This window comes from Diadema antillarum, unplaced genomic scaffold, assembly GCF_040938485.1.
Source record: "Diadema antillarum isolate AM-2024a unplaced genomic scaffold, OU_Dant_1.0 seq00000674_RagTag, whole genome shotgun sequence".
Classification (NCBI taxonomy): domain Eukaryota; kingdom Metazoa; phylum Echinodermata; class Echinoidea; order Diadematoida; family Diadematidae; genus Diadema; species Diadema antillarum.
Window position 1 is genome coordinate 2,766,504 of NW_027271580.1, and position 27,344 is coordinate 2,793,847.

The 27,344-nt window shown below is 36.8% G+C and overlaps 1 protein-coding gene across 1 annotated transcript in view; it reads left to right on the forward strand.

Annotated features, from left to right (window-relative positions):
- The first annotated feature begins 8,852 nt into the window (after positions 1 to 8,852).
- LOC139736967 (uncharacterized) overlaps positions 8,853 to 27,344 on the forward strand; it is a 29,409-nt gene continuing 10,917 nt past the window's right edge. Inside the window, exons 1-3 of the mRNA XM_071647641.1 lie at positions 8,853 to 8,958; positions 21,747 to 21,835; positions 22,545 to 22,646. Coding sequence (XP_071503742.1) covers positions 8,853 to 8,958; positions 21,747 to 21,835; positions 22,545 to 22,646 — 297 coding nt within the window. The remainder of the gene's footprint in view (positions 8,959 to 21,746; positions 21,836 to 22,544; positions 22,647 to 27,344) is intronic.

Below are 27,344 nucleotides of genomic sequence, written 5' to 3' on the forward strand. Positions count from 1 at the left end.
CCCCCCCCACCCCTCTCTCTCTCTCTCTCTTTCTCTTCGTATATTTCTCATTCCTCTTGACCGCTCTCTCAGATGTATGGTATGGCTGCTCGTCCGATTGGTTCTATCTCTATCATGTCTATGTCACCGTGACAGTCATAAAGTCAGTCGTATGCCTATATCATTTTTTTCACTCAAAAATATTAAATTGAAGAATGGATCATATTTGACATGTTCCTATTATACTCAGACATTCAGGTTGCAGCTTGAATTGTCAATAGGTGTGTCAGGCAAGCCTTTTTGGAATTATCTGCTCTAAGGAACATATTTTGGTGTAGATAATGATATGCGTTACGGATGAAGGACAATACGTAATATATTCATCAGCTGTAATGTCACTGCTTTTCATAGCAATTCACTTCAACAACATTATGGACATAGACAAAACGAACCTCTGGCTAGGTTTCTTGTGTCTCCGTCCTCATAGCTCCTGGTAACACCTGCCTTTATCTATACAATCTTTGCAATTTTGGCGCCTCTTTATACATGAGGCACTGTTTTACTAAATAATCTGCAAGGTAGAAAAAAAAAGAGAACATCAATAAAATTTTGCTTTTAAATCACGGCATATCGTTGAAGATGAAAACATAAAAAAAACAAAAATATTATGACGAATGAAATGAGCAATCAAAATACAAAGCTAGCGAAACAAAGTAAACATATACGCCTATTGACGTAAAGTCTCTAGTAACACAGATTCAACAGAACCCCAAAAGAATACTTAAGATATAAGGAATATAAACATAAGAAGACTGAAAAGAGAGGGGAATATAGTATGCAGGAGACAAGAGTAGATAATGAAAAGAGAAGAATCCTCGCTAAAACTAAAATGGCTGTAATGTAATCAAAGCTTTTAAAATATAGAGATATAATCACGTATTATATAACATATATATGTATATAATCATATACATATACATATATAATATATATATATATACACACATTGTATATATATATATATATATATATATATATATATATATATATATATATATATATATATATATATATATATGAACATGGAATCAGAAGCTGTGAAATGCTATAGAGACTGTCGTATCGAAATCGTATCGCTTGATATGCGGCGGCCTTTTATCTAGTCGACCAGGCGATTGAGGCAAGGATCGCACACGTGCTGTTTAGGGTGCGGGATCGACGGATCGATAGACATGATTTGATTTAGTTTTTCTGCAAATTTTCACAGATTAGATAAGGAGCCGAGACGGGAGACTCGTTCTGACCCAATTATCTCCAACTCATTTTATTCAAGGCTCTCTTCTCTGACGAGAGGGGAGATATGTAAATCAAAAGACGCGGACTCCCTCTGAACACGAGCAACGACGAGAGGGGGAAACTTCGCCAGATGCGTGCAAGCGAGCAAAAATGAGATGCGATGTCATTTTTCACCTCGAAAATATGGAGTGTATTTGTTTTGTTGCCATGCAGTTTCATATCTTCATTTTGTTATGTTACACCTTTGGAGGTGTTCCTCTTCCCTTTCAATCAAACATATGCTTTACACTCTTTAATGAGTTTAATTTGGTTAGATATGATGTTGATGTAACTTGGATGTACGTATAAGAGAGAAAGGGGGAAAATATGATATCGCATGACGAGGACATTGTTCTGCAGGTGTTGTGCTCCAAACAAAATTTTCACAGTCGACTAGTTCAAATTATTTTTCATGCAGACTAGAATATTGTAGTATACACGTCAGCTCTTCTCTTAGTGGAACCTTATAAGGCCTTGGAATTGTTTGCATTTCATAGATTCAACTGAAAATCTTCAGACAAAAACATCGCAACGTTCAAGTCGTGAATTTTTCGTCCATTCCAAAATTGAATCCATTTTTATATAGCACAACAAAAGTAGCAACAGGACATGAAACATTGCCGAAGAACGCTGTGTTGCAAATTTCAATCACAGTATAATCGCTAAATCAAGTACTAGAATGCCCATTTTTTTTTTGTTGTTGTAGATCAGTCGCTCGGTGTATTGCTGTACTCCCCACTTCTATTTCCTGCGTTTAGAGTAATTTTCAGAAATTCACGGACAATTACTAGTAATAAGTGTTTGTCAATGATTACTTCCATTTCTGATTTGAGAAATAGTTTGAGCTGAAATTTGAAATGCGCTTTTTGCGATAAGAACACACCTTTTTACATGCGTGGGACTCGACGGATTATCTATTACTCATCACCAAAGAGATACGTTATATTATACGTTGAAGACCTTTTCTATATACTTGGCTTTAAATGCGTGTGAGAAGACCTTCAGCCTGAGAAACACGTAACAATAGGTGAGGACCAACTAAGGGCGGAGAGCGGACTCTTCTTATCCTAGGAAGAGATTCGATGGGTTTCTTTTCATTGTGACAGACAATGAAGTCAGTACTCCTACCCTTCTGGTTCGTGTGGCAGCGTTGACGGAAGACGTCTTCGTAGATTGCTCAGCTGGTCGGGAAAAACGAACTTAAACGAGTATACCATGCGTTTTTTTTTATTCTAATCAAATATCCGCAACAAGCGGATCGTGCATCATTTCGGCGAGGTTAATTTCGAGTAGAAATGAAAATGATTAGCATCAATAAAAGTGACCTCCGTCAATGCGTAATGATGGCAGGATGACAAAATGAGAATCTTATGCGAAAAGAGAAAACTTTCATGAAGGATTTGAAAGGATGTACATAGAGTGACGACATCAAACACAGTCACATCTCTCTTTCCCTCCTCTCTTTGGTAGTTTGTCTGTGTGTAAGTTGTCAGTTTGTGTGTCTGTTTGTTTGTCTGTATAATTGTCTATCTATGTGTGTGTGTGTGTGTGTGTGTGTGTGTGTGTGTGTGCGTGTGTGTGTGTGTGTGTGTGTGTGTGTGTGTGTGTGTGATTCTCCATCTTTGCGGTCCTTCCCTTCGTTCTGTTATCACGACGCGTCTTTTCATTGAATATTTGACCTGCTTTATTTTGCTGCTGAAACTGACTTGTACGCATAACCAAAACTGATCCGTTTAGGTCTTTTGTTAGTTGCTATATTCAGCTATATTCGTGGCCTCCGATCAGTTTACATTAGGGAGATCCTGACAAACATTTTCGTCTAAAGCACCATATATATATTTTTTTTTCATATTATTATTATTATAAAAGTGGTCTTTGCTCATGGACAAAACTCGGAAATTATGATTCAAAGTGAAATGAATCATCAAGTTCAAGCTAATATAATAAGGTAGAGTAAATAAACAAAAACAAAAACAAAGATAATGCGCATGAGTTGTGCTACTGAGTAGATTATCTTTTACATACATAAGGAATATTGGAATTTCAATCCTAGAGACTTTGTTGAAAAAGTGATACTAGAAATATATATATTTTTTTACATCAACTTGCTCGAACCTCCTTCAAATGTCTAGTGGAGGGGGGGGGGGGAATGATTTTTGGTGTCATTGACTGGCAATCGCTAATGTAGCGTAACAAGAATGTTAGATGATGATATTGAATCTATTGTGTCTAGCGCCCTCTAGAAATGATAGGATTTAAATCTAGCTATTGCAAAAAGCTATACATGTATCACGTTTTTCACGTTGACTTCAATGACAAACAAGAGGAAGATTTGTAGTTTTATTTAATCTTAAAAAGTGAAGAAGTCATGGAACTTTTCGTTCTATAATAAGTTTGTGCGAAAGAGGGAAACGTTGATCAGAACTACAGTAATTTGTTGCAAATTAGTCAAGGCGATAATATCGCTTCATAACTTTCCATTTGGTTTGGCCATCGAAATGTTACATAGCAGTCCTTTCTTTTCCAGTCTATCAGCTTAAACCCCCTTTGAAGAAACAACGCAACAAAACATGCATAGAAAACATCAGTGAGGATAGACATATCGGCTCAAATGTGATAAACAAGTATCATGTGCTTATCATTGTTGACGGGAGAAAAACTGACATTCCCTCGGCACGTTAAAGTACAGTATGTCCCAATGAAAATTACAATCGGATATTTGCATTGATAACTTCCACTATGATTAAACTGTCTGAACGCTATTTCAGGGTCTAAGAATATAACACCTCACCTACATTTTGCAGAAAATCCCATTTGATTTGGTTATGTCGTCACAGAGAAATGTGAATCGTTGTGAAGCATGTTGTGGATGTGATTCTTCCAAGTTTAGCATTTGGATGCTTTTGGAACTGTATATATTATGTGTGAACACAATGGACAGAACTTGGAAGGAAAGAATTCCTGACATGCTCTACAAAAATCCGTATTTCTCTTTGACCACTGAAGCAAATCGGATGGGGGTTCCTGCAGGACGTGGGTAATAAGTCATAGTTTCATACCCTGAAATTGTATTTGGACTGATTCACTATTTTTAAGGTTATCATTTCGGAGGGGCCCGTTGTATTTTTTTTTTTTGGACATGGTACTATCTATTTATTCATTTATTTTTGTTTTGTTTAGCAAAGAGGGTAAAGAAGTTGAACATCGCATTAGAATCAAACTAATTCAATGTGTTCTGGAAAGAAATGCTGGTATTTGTTTATGAACTTTAAACTGATTTCTTCTTGAAATACTTCTAACTGTCGGAAGGAAATACATTGCAAAAATGACGCGATGTTGGTCATTATTTATCTTTAGCCTTTTTCAAATGATTACCGACAACTACATATTGCCACACCACTCCTATATGATACAAACATCAGGCATGTTGTGGTTGTATGGTATACTGTAATGTAAAATAAATGTGAGAGTGTATACGAGAACGTTCATGCTTGATATATCAAAAGACAAAACGACACGAATAATATTGAGGAAGACATCTTTTAGGAGAGTCTAAAAAGAGTGAAAACAGAATGATTAACTGTTGGTGAGTAAACAGAGTACATCCATAATTATATCATGTATGCAGACACAATCTCAAGCTTGTAAATTATGTCGTTTTGGTACTTTTGTGGGAGGGGGGGGGCAGTAAGAGCTATACACGGGAATTAAGTTCCATTTAATACAAACTGTGACACCATTTGCTATAGAGCGAATGAGAGTTTCATTATGATGTTTTTCATTTCTAGCTTGACAAATGTGTGGAAAGATCTACTGCAAATCGGAGCCATGATTTCTGTAAGAGCAAAGAAAACTTCTTCGCGTGCACACACACACACACACACACACACACACACACACACACGCACGCACGCACACGCAGATAAAAACCAACAACAACAACACAACAACACAAACGGGTACAGAGTATAGTTTCATTTCATTAGAGCAAAGACTTTCATTTTCTCTTGAGAATCAAAGAGGAGGCTCAATTTTTTTTTCTCTTTCTTGACAACAAATATAACTGCATCACCGCATTGCATTATGGGATATACTCCATAAAATTGAAAGCCGTAGAGTAAGTTGGAAATTATTAAGTTTTGGATGAGAGCATTCTGGATGTAAACCGAAAACTAAGTTTAAAAAAAGCTCATGAAGGAAATCTGCGCCTAAAGCTGTCGTAAAAGCAAGTGAGCCCTCCCTGCGGAGAGGGATTTGCCTCCCATGGTAACCCACTATCAACCCAAGTTAAGCTTTAATGCCATAATCACAACTTTGGGAATATATTTGCAACTAAAGTGTTCTTCGAAATTCAACAAATCATGGCGATGCCAGCGCAAATACCATTTCAGCCAAAAGCCGTCGGTATACAGTATTGCTTAGTACACAGCGGATTTGCATAGTGTGAGTAATTTCTTCATCAGGAAATAAGAGGAATTAAGTTAAAATTGTACACATTTTGTTCATTTTAAGAGAATCGTGACAAGTTAATCTTAAGTGCTTTTGTAAGTAAACTAGATTTAAACGAAGAATATTAGGCATATCTCCTAAGATTCATTCCACACCTTGTGTGTTTGTCGTGATTGTAACCCATGCAGTAAAGAAGTTGGTTTATTCCGCTTCGTATAATCTTCACTTCTACAATCCTCCTGAATAATTCATTTCCTTTTTTTATGTTAAGCTATCATATTTTAACAATTCCTCTCTCTTGTAATCCAATAATTTCAGTGGGATGATGTAAATGTAACAAAATATTGGTTTTCGCAAATCAACTTTTGCTTTTAAGAGACTAAGTTATGTTTGTGATATAGGAAAAAATGAAATACCAGTGTTAACAAAGATGCTGATATAATTTTCTGTGAAAAAGTAGCCCTTCTGTCAAAAGAGATTAAGTCGTAAGGAATTAGATTCAAAACAGATTACTTCGGGTTTTTTTTTTTTCAGTCATATGATTCAAAGGAAGTATTGATTGTACAAAGAAACTAATGCTGCGAACTAATCATCTAATCTAGTCCATTTCGACAATTCTCTCCCCATAAAGATTACAATTAGAGGGCTCAACAAGAAACCTGTATTCAATGTTTCTTCTGTGGAATTGCTTTAAAACGCTTTCTGAGCCTTATCCCCCACCTAAGAATACCATTAATTTTTGGAAGTGAGTATGCTTTTCGCCTCTTCCATTTTATTAAATTTTTAGCCTAACAGAATTTTGTTTCTCCAGCGCCTATTTGAACTTGTGTGTCGGAAAACGTGTTTCAAAATCTATACATTTCTTTTATTTTAGTGAAGCTTAATTTGCTTGACTATTCTTCCTCTTTGGTCTGACTGTTAATACTTATTAGAGTCAACTAAGGAACACAGCCGCAAACCTTTGAATGATTACCAGAGCAATCATGCAGAAAGAGGAATATTAATTGAATCTATTTCAACAGTATACTCTGAATGACAATGACTGATCGTTATTAAACAAAACTTTGTGCGAAATCGATATTCTATAACTGTTAATGAAGCAGATAAAATAAAGAGTCCTTTCATTCTGATATAAAAATAATATAGTTGTAATGAAACAATATATATATATATATATATATTTTTTTTTTTAGCACGCCTTGGAAGTGTGTCGGGAATGACTATGAATGAATTAATGAATGAAGTGACTATAACACAATCTTGTTTGAGAGCAGGAAAGCATCATTGCAAAAGAAGCCGAGTAATCAAAATATGATATTGGAAATGAAGGCAGGATGAAGAATAGAGTGGAAAGCCTCCTATGTTTGTTTTTTTTTTCTAAAATATACTACCGCACGTTTCAGAAGAATCTATCCTCACTGGCGAACTAAACCACCACCGACTGACTAGGGAACCTCCACAGACATGTTCATTCAGCTTCCCATTAATATTATTATAGTGTTGTCATATTGCAGACGTGCGCGCGCTCTGCTCAAGAGAGGGAAATACGAAAGCTCGCACGCACGTGAAATTGCTGTAAGGCTCACTTGAACCGTCTGACTGGCGTACAACAATGCCGTCGCCCCACAGAGTTCGACACGATCAGTGATACAAGCCACGCTAGCGACGACGGCGGTTACTGCTATCGTTAATCGAGATATGATAGCACCAGGTCAGGACTCGGTACCCCTGGGGTCGTAGTGTTGGATTCCTCATCTGCGAGCTGGACAAAGAAGCACACATGTAAATTGCTATTTCTAGTGGTATTACCAAGAGTAAAAGACATAAAAGATTGCAGAGGTGTCAGCAACTCAACATCATGACAGTCACCGATTTACACAACGAAACGTCGTGTATGGAGTGACGAATAGGACAAGCTACACGCAATCATATCTATACTTTCGTTTTGCTGAATCGCGACACAAATCTTGTTTCGTATTTTACAAACACCTTTTTGACTGCGTGGTTACATGTCGGTGAAATTATAATACCAAATTTTGGAGGCTTCGAGAGTCGATCGTAGGTCTACACCTCGACACCGATGCTGAAAAGGGGACTCCTTCTACTCACTCCGAGCTTTCGTCGAATTGCCCGGACCTCCCACACTCTACCGGGGAGGCCTTCTACCGCCTTGTCTTGCCGCTAACAGCGGATGATTCTCGCCGAATATTTTAGGGGAAAAGTAAAATCAACCCACGTAAACGTGACACTGTACGAATTTGGAATGTCCCGTACTGATTTTCTTCTGCCGTGAGTATAACCATATAATATGTATTTTTGAAGTACTTTCGTATTATAGTGTTACTTCCTCAACTAATACCTGCCGCCGTAGGGTGACGATGTATCCAGTGAAGGCATGTATGTAAATGAAGAAACTCACCGCATCATCAGAAATGTCTTTTTTGGCCTGTTGTGAAAAAAAAAACTATTTTAGAAGGATAGCTTTGATAAACTAAAGAATAACATGAGTGCAATAAGCTCAATGATATAAGGGCCGGGTACCACACGTTACAGCTTCTTCAACTCGACATACATTGCTATTATCAAAGAGCCGATTAACAAGTGACATCTATATGAATACTTGCATTAGGATAGCCAAAATGCATGAGTCTAATTAGCGCCCCTCCCTCCCCCCCAAAAAAAAAATACTGCGAACTATATAATCAGAACAGAACAGAACAGAACATGAAATACATAATTTAGGAGTATTTTGAAAAAAAAAAGTTTGCCAAGATTGATCGAGAACATTTTGATAAAGCTCGCATTGTATCAACACTATGATTACTAAGAAAAAAATAAACCGATGATTTTGTGATCATAAATACACATTCAATGCCACAGTGTCAAAATTTCTATTTTCAGCTGTCGCTTTGTCTTTTTCTGTGTTCATGATCATTTTCAGAAAACTAAGAGCCCTCCAGACTAGATCCAGTCGTCCTACCAACAAAACAACGATATCGCAACTTTGGTCATCGCCATACAAAGGGGAAAAAGTTTAAATAAGCAAAACTCTGATAAGAATTATAAGCGTATAAGTCAATCTCGTCATCATGTACTGCTACCAGTGTTCCACCATTCACCACAATGCCAGCCCGGCCGCCCCTGCCCACCTAGGTGGCAGTGCAGTGTGTCCGCACTCGTGTGAAGAATCACCGTGTAAGTTCTTCTTCTTGTTGTTTTTATTCTCTCTCTTGCACTTCTGTCATTTCGTTTCTAGATTTTGTCACAACCTATATGTCGTGACAATCGGAAATTAGCGATATCCCTGTATGCATTCTCCCGATTAATGAAGCAAAATAATGGAAAAAAAAAGATCAGGGTTATTTTATCAGGGTTGTTGAGATTGCGCACGGTTGTATCCACGACTGCATCATGATAATACAATGCGTGGCATCGTGCAGCCTATTGTAATAATCACCCGGAGTCTTTAGTTCCCAGGTTTCGTTATTACATTATGGCAAGATCTTCGCTTTTGATGTCCGTTTAGTTTTCTTGTCATTCGTGAAGTAGTTTAGCAGTACGTACAAATACATCGTATTATGTCTTGATACACCTATGAGGATGAAACGTGGCACACATCTTCATCATAATATTCATCCCGATGCATCTTATACATGCTTTTTTAGTACGTGCAACCATTCTGCATTTCGTTGTGCATGCATGTGAAGGGTTTTGTGAAGGGTTTTTATGTTATACACAACGTGAATAGCGGGCTGTAGGTGTGTGAGATTATTCTTCCCATATATTTTGCTGTCTTTCTATAACTCACTCAAAAACTGAGAGCCCAACCATGGCGACAACCGATGGGATAATTCCATGATTCTGGTTTCCTGTTCCCCAACCAGTCCGTCATTCGCAGAAATATTCCCATGTCAGTTAAAATCATGTTTAATCTCTTGAATTTCACTGAAATAAGTTAAGCACACAAACGCACACTCACAATGAGGAAAGACTTCCATCTGAGCCACAATTATCGAGGTTGCTTTTCGTCATTGTTTATTTCATTTCATTTATTTCATTTCCGATGAAAATGCAATATTGTAATAAGACATTGAAAAAAAAAATATCAATACACTGCAATACGTAAAATACTGTGAACTTAGATACAATAGATGTTGTGACTTTTATGACAAATGCCCAATCTAAATTGTTGGAAATGGAGGGGACTGCTAAAAAGCAGGGCTTGATATAGTTTGCAGTCTCCTCATGAATATTTAACTCGTTTTAGTTTGTAGCCGTTTCAGCGTTGTGTCCTACAAAATTTAATGACATTTGACTACTGTATCTCATCAAGATATTGTAGTGTGTGTGTGAGTGTGTGTGTGTGTGTGTGTGTGTATGTGTGTTAGAGAGACACAATCGAGTGGGAGGGATAGCCACGTATCATCTTCAACTCTATGCGCCTTTAGTCGACACATCATTTCCTTTACAAGGATTTATGTCCCATTTGTTAACCGCATCTTGTTTTCTCATACTCGTCAAAACTTGTTCGCTAACTTGCTTAAATATCGACATGAAGTTTTTTGTATTTTCATTGTAAATTTAGTCATCACATAAATTTTGAAAGAAGAAATATTTGACCTTTCGCCTATCGCTACAGTACTACCCCGCGGAAAAGCTCACATATATGTTACCTTTGCACCTAACACTTGTATACTTAAAGTTTACTTACAGCTATCGCTGAAGTATCAAACGTGTCTCCTTTACAGTAATGATAAACCCTACATAATCTATGATAACGTTTAACAGCGCTTATATAGCGTATAACACCTCGTATCATACTTTATCATAGCTATATACTGCGCCCCCGATTTGCAGATTAGTAAATTGTGTTACTGTATTACAAACCAACTTTATACCAAAAAGTTGAGCTCTGCAGTCTTCATCAAAAACTTAAGTTTCATTAAATGACTGGACCACAGGATAATTTATCTAATTAGGATGTGATCTATGACTAAAGATTGTCAAGTTTTTCCAAATTATAAAAAAGTCATTACCTCCACGTGTCAGTGTTGCCAAATTAGAATTATGGTTCATTTTCAAGAGTCTTAATTATAGTCGGTACGGACGTGCCATCTTTCTCGTGGCAAGCTAAGACTAAACGAATAATGATTTAGTTTTATTTTCCTCAAAGTGGACGTTTGACCAACACTGGTTTATTATAAAGACAAAATAAATTGTACAACTGCATTCATTAATAACAAAGCGAGGTTTATAATCGTTAGGACCCACTGAATCCATTAAAGGGATCGTACAGTTCTGGTTGAGACCTAATTTCAGGTTTCTAACATTTTTAGGTGAGGTAATGAGAAATCTCATATGAAATATGAAAGAGCATGTAATTCTCTGAGGAATTCGACGTTTATTTGATAAAAATTGGTTTTGAAATGGCTGAGATATCCAAAAAGAGCGATTCTAATAAAGTGTGGGACCCACACTTTGTAACGATCGCTTTGTTTTACTTTGTTTTTGGATGTTTCAGTAATTCCAAACCCGATTTTCATTAAATAAACTTTGAATTCCTCTTAAAATGGTATGCTCTGTACTATATCATAAGTGTTTTCTTGGTATCTCGCAAAAATTTAAAAGCCCAATTCTCATCTCCACCAATACTGTACTATCCCTTTAAACATTTAAGGCATACGTATATATTAAACTTGCTCCCTTTACCTTTTAAAAGTGAAGAAAAAAATCAAAATGTTTTTAAAATCACTGAAAATTGTAAAGAATAGTGGCTATTCAAAGATTCTTTATCGAGATTTTTTATTTATCTTAGACCTGATAATACATTTGATTGCAAAATAGCGTTTACTGCATTACCAATATTGTTATGATAGATAGGGGCTGTGATATTGTATAAAAAATCAGTAGTAGGTCTACTTGTTGAGAAATTATGTGCTTATAGATACTAGTTTACTTCTCAACGGTTTTCCATGGCGATGGTGACAATTTTATCATTAAAGATTCTTTGGCAATACCCTAGTCTGCCAGGGCAGCAAGAAGAGAAAATGAGTGACTGTAAGCTTCATCACCTGCGAGTTTGGCAACATTACCAGGATTTATTCCTATTTCTTGTTCTTTATTTTAAAACTAGAGAATTGAAGTGGGTTCTTTCACGCGCATAGGTTGTGACTCTCCTTCACACGGTACCGACGGCTTTGAGTTTCCTCCGAAAAAAAAAAAATGAGGATAAAGCGTCTTTCTAAAGGGAGCTATAATCTGCCGGGCTGGGTCTCGGGTCTCGTGCATGCATGGGAGCCCGCGGTCATATTCACGCGGTCTTAAGGAAACAGAAAAGAAAACTTGTGTTCTGCTTATTAATACCACATCCATATTCATTTCTACATTGTTAGTTATCCTCTAATTCTGTATCCTATATGAAAGGAGCGCAAATAAGATATATGTCGTGTTAGGGTATATATACGGGTATAGATATGGATTATGGTAAAGTAACAACCTGGGATTTTATTTTTTTTCCGTGGGATTTTAGGATTTTATGCTTCTTCTTTCGAACTGTCGCGAAAATTGAGAAATAAGTCTGTCACTTTGCAAAAAATAGAAAGAATATGACAAATTTCTATCGCTAATACATAATTTCATTATCTATTCTATTAAGTTGCCGGGCTTACGTCTGATACATCATAAACTGATCATTTCGCTGTGTATGCAGTAAAATAATGGTTCATGATCGGATCTTCCGTTAGCCTTTAATAGTGTGGTTCATAATGCAAGGCGCGAAAGCTCATTTGGTTGTGACACCTCAGATTTAATTCTAGCCAGTTTGTCTAAATATTATGAAACACTGAGTTGAAGACATTTCAAGGGAAACGTTGAAGTTGAATTGTATATCTTCTTTCTACTTGAATTTGACGTTGTTTTGTTATTGTTGGTGCTCCTTGTGACTGATAGTCATGATATCATTAGAGGAAGGGTTGCAAAGATGATATCAACAAATTGTCATTAATAGCGCAAATCATGAATGTAGGTGATAAGACCAAAAAAAAAAAAAAAAAAAAACACACACACACACACACAAAAACAGCGCATGCAGCAAGATCATAACCATGTAAATCTGAAAATGTCAAGGTCAGACTGTGTGTTTGTATCTATACTTCTATTAGATATCCTGCAGGGAGTTGAGGACCCCCCCCCAAAAAAAGATAATAAAAAAAAAAAAAAAAAAATTGAAATGTTCCGAGTCAGATTCCAAGCACATCGACAAAAATGCAATAGGTTTGTCGAATTGCAATTGTATGTTTCTATGGGCATATTTTAGCAGCTGCTATAGAAAATATCATGAAAAAAATGGCGGCGGACTCAAAATCGTTCTTGTCGAACACGTTCACACGCGGGAAGACCTATAAACAGTGAATTGGGCCGTTACTGCACGATTTGCTCATGTGACATACGTCTCTTTTTTCCATGTTCGTCATGACTTATGTTGATTGATCAAGAGATGTATCTTAAACATTCAGCGTGTGACTAAACGACATCAAGTTTTGTCATAGGATTTGATTTCGAAGATATGGATCTTACTGATGCGTTGGCACTACTTATTTGATCATTGATATTATATATATATATATATATATATATATATATATATATATATGTGTGTGTGTGTGTGTGTGTGTGTGTTTGTGTGTGTGTGTGTGTGTGTGTGTGTTTGTTTGTGTAGGGTATGTTTTGATCTGCTCATTTTTTGATCAATACCATGTTTATGTTAAAGCTGCATTGGTTGCTTTTGATATAAGTGTAATTATATTCTGTTCTGTTTGAGTGCAGAATCTTCTATGTTCTCTGACATGTCTGATGTGAACACGTGATACCTGGAATCATTAAAAAACAAACAAACACTTGTGTCATCGGTGACTAGTTTTCACCATCTCTATCACTCAATCTCCCTTGAACCTCATATCGTATTTTGGCACAATCTGTATCATTAGACGCAAGCTGTTGTTCCTTTACATGGTTAAGTCACAGCAGTCTGATAAAGCCGTGAATTGGAATGTGTGTTTAACGTGGTTGTTAAAATTGAGAAATTTGATTGCAAAGTCTGCCTGCATTATTTTGTCAAAAGCGAAGTTGAGTGGACAGTTGAAGGTGTAATCCTTCTTACATCCGATGTTCCTGCGTAGTAGTGAAGAAAAGGTGATAGTAGCTATCTTAGAAAAATATTTTAATGTTTTCTTGCTTTTTTGTTGAATAAAAACTACTGAGCGTGCTTACTATATCTTGAATAATGTGTGTTATGCCGCAATAAAATAATTTAAGTGTGCTTAATTTTGATCAGATATAACGTAGCCTACATTCGTATAAAAATTTCCAAAACAGAATATTTGTGTTCACAATATTAAAAAAAATGCCAGAATGACATTTCAGAATGTTAAAAAAACAACATTGATTATATAAACAATATTATGAAGAACGATTAATTTCGTTTCTGTTTATGGGTGCATGTGCGACTCTCTCTCTCCCTCTCCCCCTCTTTCTCTGCGTATGTGTATGTATTCAGTAGGATTGGGGGGGGGGTCGGTGAAGTTGGAAGGTCTAAGACGAGAGAAATGATACGTGTCGAAGATATATAAAGTAACTGCAACTTGCACATGAATCTGATCTGTATCACCGCCGGTGTAGATCGGCAGAGTGGGTTATCAGGGACGGGGACTCTTATGGTAAGTGGCTATACTTTGGCCGCGCTGAAGTTTGAATTTGACGCTCTCTGCCCAAATTACCACAAATGATGAAATTATACCGCACCCTTCTCTTCAAACCTAATTTAATGTGTTATTTAAGTATCGCTCTGCTATCATTAGCGTGGTGCATTATCGTCGTATTAACTCACTATTCCCAAATTGGCTGACGCCTATACTCGTAATTCTCAAAGCACTCAAATTGTTCTCAGGGAAAAGGCGCTAACCGAATTTTTCCTTGCGCGGTGCCATTAATCTAATAGAACTCCGGTTTCAGCAAAGGGGCACATTTTCTTGTCGAAAAGAGACGCTATTAGCAAATTTAAGTGAAAATCGTATTTCGGTGAAATTTTGTTAAAGTGTTGGGTAGCCGGGCCGGGTGCTTCCTGCGATTGGCTGATAAAATAAATGTTGTCTATCTCGTGTTCTTAATTTGCCAGCTTTTACCAAGAGAGATGGGGTTTAAATTCAAGCCAATATCAATAGAATTTAAACAATCTATTCCAATTTGCGCTCATATTTCGTTCTCGTGAACCTGGTTAACACATCCAGCACTCGCGTAGTGACACACACCAATGTGGCCTGGCCCTTATCGTCTGCTTGTTGTCGACTTGAGTCGCTCCTTCACGGCCCCATTTTGTTTGTTATTACGCACTTGGCTAACGAGTCACAGAATGATGCAGGCTCGGGCTTTTACACATTGAATGAAATGTTTTCTTGCCTGTATACCCACTGTCATTTAATCAAGATGGATGAGAAGTAGCATCCAAGCATATAATAAAATGATGCTGCGAACTTTTTTTTTCTTTATGAAAATATCATTGTACATGTATATCTGAAATTCAATTTGGCATGCTTGATTATGTGCAACTTTTGAAATAAAATGTTATTATTTTTTTTAAATATGTATAAGTTTTTGCTTTTATTACTATTTATCAGAATGTTTTTATATTTGCAGATGTCGACAGCCAAGGCTATACGTATATATTTCATACTCCATGCGTTCTGCTTAAATGCAGACAACTTAGCATGCACGGAACTTTATTTCTCTAGTCTTTTTCGTGTAAAAAATCAATGCTAACTATAGAGGTGGAGTACTTAATCTGTAAAGTATAATCCTGAAACATTTTACGAGTGCACTGCATCAGTGTGTCAGGTAGGGAAAAGCAATATTATTTAAAACTTGTAATTCATTTAAGAAAACGCATTAGGTTGACGAAAATTAGTTTTGTTAATGCTTCAAATTGTGTATAATGGTACCTATACGCCACGGACAGAATACATGCGAACATACATGCTTTTCTTACCAGGGAAGTGCTCAACACTTTGCCGCTGTTCTTGCAAACTTGCCCCTCTCTTGAAAAATTATGCCGTCAGTTGAGCTGTATCTTTTCATCAAATACTTATTATAATGACATAATGATGATTACTTAATCGTTTTCACATTTTTCACTGTTTAGTGTATTTTTCTTAGTTTTAATTCATTTTTTGTTTCACCAACACTTTTTATCATAATTCAAACTTAGTTTTTACTTACAGTACGCTATTACAGTAATTACACAGTTATAGTATGTTTCTATTTTTTAAAAGAATAATTCAATTCGTCTATGTTGATTTCTGTATATGTCAGTCTCGTATCATTTTGTGTATTCATCTATTTTTAGCATGTATTGTTGCTGTTGTTTTTTGGTGTTATACTTCTATTCGATCTTTTTTACGATGTCAATTGTATTCCAGTGTTTTATCATTGTTTTAAAAACTATCAGTGTGCCAGCTAGGGGAAAGCAATATTGTGTAAAACTTTTCTTCCATTTCAGAAACCGCATTACATTAATGACAGTTTGTTGTTGTGTTTACAAAAAAAAAAAATGGGACGCTGTTAAAAAATAATTTGCCCCAGACAATACTGACATCAAATCAGACCACAATAGATTATAGATAAGTCAAACATTATTAGTTAATATACAGTGTTATGCTAATATCAAATTACAATTACAGTTTGTTAATGTTCTCAAACGCCTTCCTCGTTAACCTGGAGTGGTTCTGTAATTATGGTGATCTACCTGGGGATTTGATTCTATAAAATACCAAAACGACAGGTGGCGAAATTAATAACTCTTCTATGATATTTCATTATTTTCTTATGCTCTTGTCATAATATCTGTCGTCCTAACTTCAGAAAAATATGTCAATTTCTGAACTGAAGGAGATGCTACGTAAGAGTGAAATTTCAAGTCCAATGTAACAGTGTTTTGATACGATATGCATACACATACCATCCGGAGTATCATTGAGTCTTGCATCTGTCATAACTATAACACCATGAAAGTGTGGTTGTTGTTCATTTCAACCACGACAATGATATTTCTCTGAGTTGAAATTGTTATTGTCAGATGGTCACGGCGTGTTGACACACTGGATATGAAAATTGGAATCATTGTCGTAACTGAGGCATATTTAATTTCTTCCTATCGTTGTAACCTGCGCCGGGTTGGGCTATGATAGTAATCTGTTTCAAGCTAGTCAGTAGATAAACGAACGATCGTTGTCTATTCAAACGTCTGATATCAAAATCAAGCAATAATTGCACCAGCATCAAGTCCCGTCGTGTTCCTCAAAAAGTGAAAAGTGAATGATATTGTTTTGATTGAAACCAAAGACCTATAATTCAGACTGCAAGGTAGATTTATGCAGACACGCCCGCATCACCACTGTAGCGAGTCCAGCAAGATCATAATGTGTATGTAATGGAGGCCTGAATCTCTTCTCGATAACTAATCTAATAGCGGCAGAGGTTATAATCATACACCTTGAAGTGGTATTAGAGTTAGTTACCCCCCCCCCCCTCCCCATCCCAAGGAATGAGAGATGAATATCTTGGTGACAGTCATTGAGCAACCCAAGCTCTCCATGATGCATGAGTTACACTGTGGTAATCTTGAGTCAGTGATTGTTATCGTCCTGTAGCATCACACTCTTGCGAGCATTGAGAGTCCATGTTGCGTCTTATGTTTTTGTTTTGTTTTGTTTTGTTTTGTTGTTTTGTTGTTTTGTTGTTTTGTTGTTGTTGTTGTTGTTTTTTTTTGGGGGGGGCGGGGGCTCTGTTTAAGACTCCTTGATAGTTGCTCGAGATTTTCACAGTAATTCACCTGCAGTTCCAAGTGACACAAGAATAGCATTGATCAAATGGACGCCAAGTTGCTACCTTTTTCAAGTTTCCCCCATTTCCTTCGAATAAGCTAGAAATATGATAACCGACACCAAACGACGTTGATAATCAATGATAGACATCGTTACCTTTGCCGAGTAAGTCATTTTTTTTTTCCTGCGGCCGCAGTCCTGATTCTCATCGATGCTTCGAGACAATAATAGTTTTGTTAAATTTGAGTTAAGGGCGATCTGTATGATGCTGCCGTATGGCACGTGGTTGTTTCAGCATGGAGGTTACAAGTAGAAGGATAAAGTACGAAATATCAAACAGCAGAGAGGAAAAAGTATAGCGAGAGTATCACAAAAATGAGGACGAGAAACGGAAATGGATTTCAAGTTAGAGCCAACCACTCATGTAGACGGAAGTAAAGCAAGTAGAAAACTCAAAGTGAAAGGAAACACGCAAATATAGATAGCATACAGCCCCATTCCCTTCCTTGGATCCAAATTTCACATAGAGTCCTTAAAAGAATTGACTGGTATAGATGGAAACATGCTATGTGTTACTTATTATCACTTTTATTGCGATTTCAAAATAGATGGGGATTTTATCATCACGAAGAATACCACCGGATTATTTTCATCTCCTGTTGACGTTGTAGTCGACAGTTCGTCTTGATTTCTGAGGAAATTCAATGTATGTATAAAATTATATAAACAGAATTATTAAGAACGCCTATAATATATGAAAAATGGCGATTTGAGAAAAAAAAAAACCTGTTCTTATTCAATAATTTTTCATTGAGCACAGAAATGCCAGATATATATTTGATGGTACCATTATAAGACAATCGAAATGAGTTTAAAGAATTGCGTTTTGAAGATATGCGTCATCAACAGGAATAATGCAGAGAAGTTCAGAATTCCATTCTAATCAATGGGGGGTACTCAACATAAGCCTTTATGGGAAGGGCACAGATTGACAACTTCAGGGAATGAGGTCGACTTTGTACAAGAGATGGACAGATTGTCCGAAAGACAACAAAAATGAGAGATACTGAAAGTGAGACGTGAAGGGGGTAAAAAAGAGGGGAGGTGGTCTAGATCGGTGCAATAAGGTGTGCAAGATTGTCCGTGAATGAACGATAGGAGACAACGGAATGACAAAGCGAGAGATTGGAGGGGAGATGGGGAGAGAGAGAAGGAGTTAGAGAGAGTTGGAGAGCGCGTTAGATGAGGGATGCAGCCATTGGACCGTATATTATTCATGGAGAAGAGAAGAAAAGCGAAATCTCAAGGCTCGATCGACGGGTTATGAATAATTCAATTACAAAATTATCCATCTCCCCATTTGCCCCCTAATGCAATTACGGCAAGAGCGCGAGGGGCGCGCGCGCTTCGTGCAATATTTAGTACCCGGCGTCACGTTGGAGCGAGCGGAGAGTAAATCGCTGGGCTAATGCGGCTGTCATTATGGTTTTCTCGCTAGATTTAATTTCTTAAATGAAGGTCTTTTGTATCAGCGCTGAAAGAAAGAGGCAAGTCGAGATGAGAGAAATGAATCAAGTCTGGGTGGATATTTTCCACTCTACCTTCTCGCTCGCATGCGTCTAATTCTATCAGGACGTTCCTAATGGGAAGTAAGGGGCATAATCGGTAATTATCAGGTCATTTAGCGGGTAGATTAGACGTATGACACACTGGCGCTTTGAGTAGTTCCCGCCATAACACCAAGCCGTCTTCCTGCTCACTACCTTGGCCTTGTTTATAACAATGGCTGACCCAAACACAGTGCCACATTGCGTTCAATCATGCCGATGATGATTTGGTTACTGTTTGTTATACTCACTGCGGTGAATACCGCCGAGACCCCATCTCAGCGTACCGACCATGGTGTTTCGTTGCTAAAGAGTGAAGGGCCGGTGAATCAATGTGATTTCTACTTCTTTTCTCAAACTATAAAACATTATGACACCTTCACATAGCTCACAAAAGGCACTCTAAACTGTGTTAATACTTGGCTGACAGAAGAACTAAGAATCTACAGGCTCGTCAACTTTACACAAACAATCATAAATAAACAATAATGAATAACTTCCAGGGAGAATTACTTACAAAGACACAAGACACCACAGCGATAGACCGAACTTATAGTCCTTCGAATTAGATATTGCTGTATCCAAACAGGTGTACAGCTAATTTGTTTTTTGATATCCCAAATCAATATCAGTTATTTTCGCCACATAGCTATATACGTTGATACTTCCCTTTTCCTCTTGTAATGGATGATGAAATAATCTACGTGTTGACAGTCAGGATCGACAGAAAATGGACTCAAACGTTTATCTGATGCTGCCGCTAAATTTTATCTTCATGTAGTTATGATGATACAGATATGAAGAACACCATTAGCAACGGGAACATAATAATAGTGGTTTGAAGACATTGATTAGTTTAAATACGATGACAGGGATATTCATTTTGCTTAATACAACTTCACAAGATGTCAAGATGTGTCTACATTATATTATGATTATGACGGTTATGTGACGTCTTTGTGACTCTTCTGTCATCAGTCATGCCACTTCATCTTACGTTGGATTTATATCATCGTATACTTACGAGTATACCGAAGGGATAGATTGCTGATAAGCTAATATCATCATGATAATGAAAACTTGTTAACATTATTTTGACAAGTTTTCAAAACTTTGGCATCGAATCCATCCTATTTGCCCTTCTTGTTGAGTGGACAGATAGACTGATCAGCAAAATCTGATAAAATTGTTTCTTCAAAATGAGAGCGTATATTTTCTTGTCGCAATAAAGAAGTAACAGATTGAGCAGGACCTTGTGCAAAATGTGAATAATTGTGATGAAAATGTTTCAATGCTTTTTTTAACGCGAATTCACGGTCTGACAGCTAGCTGGGAAATCGGATAAAAGATTCCCAGCGTGCCCGCACAGCTTTCTAAACATTGCTATTCGATTAAAAACCAGACGAATTTGTACAGTTTTCGAGCCTTGCCCGCGGTTAGGAATTTTGCAACAATTTTCCCTCCTCATCTGACAGACGACGCTTGTGACAAAGCGCGCAAGGAAAGGAGCCGGGAAAAGGAGAGGTGCAAGTTATTACTTCTGGCGACTTCCGGGAGGTATTTCCTTCGCTTCCTTTAAAGGTGTCAGCGAAAATAGGGTAAAGAGGCGACGGATCTCAGCGTCAGAGGAGGAATCGCAGACATGTTTTTAACTGAATTTGCAATCGCATAATTAAATAGGAATTTTTGGTTCTTTTTTTCTGTTGGAAGACTTACAAGCGAAGACTGGACGGATCATGGTTCAGTTGAACCAACAAACGCGCTGACATTGACGCAAATGGTCGTCACAGGGAGAAGAAAATACGCCAATTTCGTCTTAAGGTTAGCGTTTGGGATGGTCTAGAAAAGCGGCTACTTTTGGACCCATACAACCACCTGCCAAACAGTCCGCTGCTGGAAAGTACCTTCCCTCCATTAATAAAGGATGAAGTTAATAAGCAAAATACGTTAGTCTTCAAGTTTTCAGGAATCTTCATCTTCAGAAACCAATAATTCCATTTGATCGTACGCTTTGAATACTTGAAGTTTGAATTTGAAACTTGAGTTTTTGACAGCAGCCATGCCAAACGCTTTGTTATCTCATAGTCATAACTGATACCATTCTATTTCTGGCAGTCTTAAAGCGTATATTATACTGCGCCTTCTTCTTGATTGCGCGAATCCAGCAAGTCATGTTTTGACACCCGGATTATTTCAAGTATCTGGTTGTGTCGTGGACCAGAACTTTCCCATATCTATTGGTAATAGACTGGTTCTGAGTTTGAGATCTAAAGCTTTGCAAGTAATGCTATGAAATAAGACATTAGTAGACATAGGTCCATTGTCTACAGACCTAAAGACATTTCTAGAATAAAGCGATTATATGACTTAGTCGATGAAAACGGACGTAAAGATTTAGTAAGAGTCTAAATGACAGTGTACTTTGATGAGAGATTGTAAGACTATGTTGAAACGGTTATTATTATGATCATTATACCCTAATTTCCTCTTGTCATTTTTATAGATTCAGAGCTGACATACGGAGGGGAGCTGGACGAAACATTTGCAAGGAGGAAACAGAGAAGAAACAGGACCACTTTCACAGTCCAGCAGGTATAGCAGTCTCTCAACTGTGTGCTCCTTGAAGTATTTCTTTTCATGTTTGAACTTTGACAATCCCATACTTTCGAATGATTGTCAACCGGACAAAATTATTAACATTTCACATTTCTTAACCAAAACAGCCTACGAATGCCTTTTAAAATCCGATTAAAAAAAGAAAAACACAATATCCAGTTTTTCTTATTTCTTTTTTTTAGTGTAATCAATTTAATGTCTACAATCATTGCTTTAACTTGGAGACGTCCACGTTAAGTAGCGAAGATATACAACTTTACTATATCATTTCGTATGACACTCTTCCAGACAGCCTTATGAATGTTGCTGCTATCATAATCACTTGGTTTGGTGAGTAACTAAAGTTAAGCAATTTGCTTAAACAGAGCCAACAGTCCTTTCAAGAGGAACAGAGAAAGAAAGAAAGAAAGAGCAGAGAAAGAGAGAGAGAGAGATGGGGAGAAGAAATACTGCTTCTCGGACAATAAAGGATTTCACTCTTAAGATACCATAGTTTGCATTCAATAAACGTTAAAAGATGGACTGTGAAAAAAAATCAAACAAGTCTAGTCAATGTCATTTTGCGTGGTACAGTATTGAATTCACTGTCCATTATATGCACTGAATTCTTACAAAAATGACTACCGGTATGCAAATTTCTGATTAGTCACCATTTTTTTTTTTTTTTTTTTTTTTTTTTTAACAGCTTGAAGAACTGGAGACTGCATTTGCGAAGACTCACTATCCTGATGTATTCACCCGCGAAGATTTGGCACTGAGAATAAATCTCACGGAGGCTCGAGTTCAGGTAAGACTATAAAAACACCTTTTTTAACGTGAAATTTACGAGGGGATTTCCCAGCAGCCGTATAGCGGGACACGAGTGTTCACCTCAAATAACTTCAGTGTATTGCACAAACTATGTGTTGTATTGTAAATGCTACCATGGCGTTCACTCTGATAGATTAATATCAATCATGACATCCAGTCCAATAAGAACCAAAGTAATCCACGAACAAGAATTCAAGCTGTTTGTATTCCTTTATCCTCGTACACACAAACTGTAATTAAAGAGGACAGATCATCATGACTTCGCCTCAAAAAACAAAATTAGACGAGTAAATATTCTGGGGATTTACTAACTTAAAAAAACAAACCCCAGAGTGATATTATAGGGTTGAGAGAACTATTTATCATGGATGTAATAACACTTTAACCAAACCAAAATATGAATGTGGATTGAGTGAAAGCAGCAATATTAGTAGAACACATCAGTGAAAGTTTGAAGAAAATAGGACAATCGATTACTAGTAAAACGTTATGAATTTTTATAGTTTCGGTGCCGTCATCGCTGGATAAGAAGATTACAATACAGTTTATGACGCCATGTATGGACAAGTATATGAAGAAAAGAGGAGAATTCCACAAAATCTCATTTTTTTAAATGAAAAGTACACGTTCCATCGATTTGTCACTGACATAATTATGTAAGAGTAGTATACTGTATTAGTAATCCTGTTTTCTGAAAGAGGTATGTCAAGTGCTCATTTACTATGCCAGAAAAGTGGGAAAAAATGTGGATTAAAAAAAAATCTTCAAATTGTTGTCCATATATGATGTCATGCACTATAGCAGTCTCGTTATTCAGCGATGACGGTACCTATAAACCAACGGTAAAAATTCATAACCTTTAAATCGATAGTTCGATTTTCCTCAAATTTTCACTGATGTGTTTTACTATTATTGCTTCTTTCACTAAATACACATTTATATTTTGGATTTTGATTTCCTTTAAGAGTAAAAGCAATGTTGGTTAACAGCGGTAGTGCTCACAACCATGATATAATAATTACAATTTTATCAATGTTATAACATTCAAACATCAACGGAATAACTGAAACAAAAATGTTGTTTAAACATTTGCCAGGTTGCAAAGTAGAAAACATCTGTTCTTTATGACACCCGCGGAATGATATCGTGACGGAACGCAAGCGAGAAAGGAGAGGAAAAAAAAAAAGAGTTCCTAAACTAAACAATGGCAGCTTTTGCAGTAACATTGATCTTGTCGAGAGTAAATGTTTAGTAATTATCCCTTAGTGTCCTGCTATCGGATGCAATGTAAATCTCAGATGTAAAGGTATCGCCGAAACAAAAAACAACAACAAACAAACCTGAAAAACAACTACCGGTGATATATATACACGTACTCCATAGTGGAGCGATAGTGACGTGAAAAATTGAGCAGTTTCTCTTCGAGGCGGTTGTCTGTTTATAGTAACGATTCTTCATTTATGTTTCTCCTTAGGACTTTGCATAATTTCTTAACGGCAGTGGCTCTTGGTAGGCAGTGTGTTATTTATTCTAGGAGTCTTGTTTTAATTGATTTTGTATACGTCGTTGTACAGTGTCATTTTGGGTAGCATTACGTATAGTCAAACAGCTTGATATATTTTCGAAAAAAAACCCTATAAAAATGTCTTAAAAATGCCGTCATTGAGCTTTCTATACTGCGAATGATTTAAGATGTTAATATCTTTATTAATGGTCTCTAATTTTCGTATGCTGATTATCTTTTGTTTTCCTTTTCTTGTTTTTCTCTCTTTAATTGATATTGTGGCCATAACGGTAACTTTTTTATCAGTCCTTTTGAATCATCAAAGCAGCATTCCCTTTGTCCTACGTGTCGACTACATAGATAAACTAATCATAACAAACTGGCAGAATGACAAAATTACATTAAGATTCGTTCGGCCATAATCATGAAGAAGTTATGACATCTAAAATTTCAGATAGTTCTCGAAACAGTGGCGATATGAGTCGCAGCCTCACATGCAAATTAGATTAGGCTTTATCCTATTTATCCTTAATATTTTCCAAATACTGAGTGATTTTTTCGGGGTCATAAGGTGCATTGGACAGGGATATGTGTGTGTGTAAGTATGTGTGTGTGTGTGTGTGTGTGTGTGTGTGTGTGTGTGTGTGTGTGTGATCGTGAGTGTGCGTAAAGGCGTTGAGCCAGCCTTATAGACTCAAATGGAATGGATGCCGTTGATGAACACAATAACAGAAATAGGGTTATTTTGTAAGAACACTGGTCCCTGTAATGGCAAAACAATGTTTTGTACCCTTTCTAGTGTGACACAAGTTAATTCAATCTGAAATAAAAAAGGCCCCCTGACACCCCCCCCCCCCGCGAAAAAGAAAAAAAAAAATCACTTTTATGAGACAGGCTATTAAGTCCACAAGAATCGTTATACATGAGCAAGACATCTCATTAAAAAAAAGATTTACTAAGTATATAGAATTATCATCATTTAATATGCACTTTGTGATAAGTGGGATTTAAGTTATTCTTGAACTGGCTTATATTCACATTGTGTCTAAGATTTTACTGGTAAAAAAAAATAATTGTAGCAATTCCTTGACCATGTTACACAGAAGTTACTTTCTCCGTATAGGAATAAGTATCATGTGTATTTTTTTGGGTCCGACTATAAGATAATTCCCTACGAGTTGCTAAATCATCTCCTCACTCAGGCTGACAATTACAATTATTAGTTAATGCATGGATCTAGTAACTCGTTAGAGGTCCCTGGCTAATGCATTTGGGGAGTTTCCGTCAAATAACAACAACCAAAGTGGATTGTCGATTCTGTGTAAGGAAAGAAAAATCAGATGAAAAGCCATGAAACAAGAGGCCCCCTTTTCTACCATCAACGACACGTGCGCGCAATTCCCCGGCGCACAAAATAATTGCATTTTACGATCTAGTAAATACACATTGATTGTTTTCCTACAAACGAGATTAGAGAGCCATACTTGATAGGGAAAGAGCTAGGTCATTAGAAGGGTGGAAGAGATATCCAATCGCAAAATGGTTTGAAATACAAGTCGCCGTCGGATGCATCTCGCGGTACTCAAGCGCGGGGACCGCTAATTGGCTTGATGCATTTCACTGAGCTAGAGGCCGCAATCGGCACGTCCCACTAGGGGGAACGGATCGGGGAGAAGTGAGGGGAACTCACCGCCTCGCCGCTCGCCAAATAGATTTCTTTTTAGCGGTGTTAGATTCCATAAACAGTTGAGAAATTATCGACATTAGACGCGCATGATTTGATGAGCGATGAGTAGGTTGACGATTAGCACCATCCTTGCCATGTTTTGTGCTTGGTCGGAAATGGAGAGTCCTGGCAAATTCGCGCGCGAGATTTCGTCGCGTAAAGCTTTTGTTGTCGAAGTGTAATCAAATGATGCGTGCTACCATTGATTTAGGAAACTTCAGCATTGCATATTCATGTTTTCATGATTTTCTTTTCAGTTATCCGCGTGGATGTGATGCGATGTGATTCACAACCAATGACAAGATAAAAGCTAACAAAGTGATCCGTGTGTCCTTATTAAAGAAAGAAAACATTCTGATGCGTTCTCTAGGTACTCATCTCATTAGATATTTCACATTTATATGTCTATGAATTCCAGAATAAAACCCCTATTTTGGAATATTTTACGTGCTTACTTTAAAAGCTAATGAAGAAATAGAATATAGGATTTCCAAAACGAAAGGTAAACTTGGCCACTCATCTTCAAAAATGGAGGTTCGAAATTTGAATTGAAAATGTATGATTAACTTGCAAGGCATTTTTGTCACATTCGATATGTAATATCTTATGTATTCATTTTGTTATGCTTAATCTTTTTTTCCTTTATTTTGTGATTCTGTAATTCATTTGAATTATATTTGCTCTGAAGTAGATACAGATATTCAAATGCATAATGTAAAACTTAATAATCATTTTCTTTTCATCGAGAATCGTTATTTCAGTAGCAAAATTCAACGATGTCGTTATCGTCACTCCGTCTCTCCGCTCTCTCTCTCTCTCTCTCTCTCTCTCTCTCTATATATATATATATATATATATATATATATATATATATGAAGAGCTTGCTTCCAAAAGGCGCATTATATAATATGTATATATAAGTATATCTTTCTATCTATATACTCTTTCTCTATGTAAGAGTATTATCTTTCTATCAACTCTTTCTCTTTGTATTTGTATATCTTTACTCTCTCTATAAGTATATATTTCGATCTACTCTCTCTCTCTATAAGTTTATCTTTCTATCTACTCTCTCTTTCTCTCTGAAATCATGATTGACCAAATCCAAGTAGTGTACAATAAATTTATGGTAATCAGCAACAAACCGTGACTGTCAAATATAATTTCGCGCAATGTTGCTTCCTTGTGGCTACGAGATGTTACAGTGTCTTCAAATCGAATCATTATACACATAATGGTTGGTTTTGATCATTCCGTGTTTCCCCATCTCATAATTCCGTCCCTTTAAGAAATTTAAATACACGAGAATCAACAAACAAGATAGCCCATATCTCGATGCAAAGTGGCGACTGTAGCAAGAGCCCCCTTTCTGCATGTGCGATGCAAATTTGATTACTTTACGATTGGTCTCAGGGGTTCCATTATAAATGTAAATGTTGTTACAC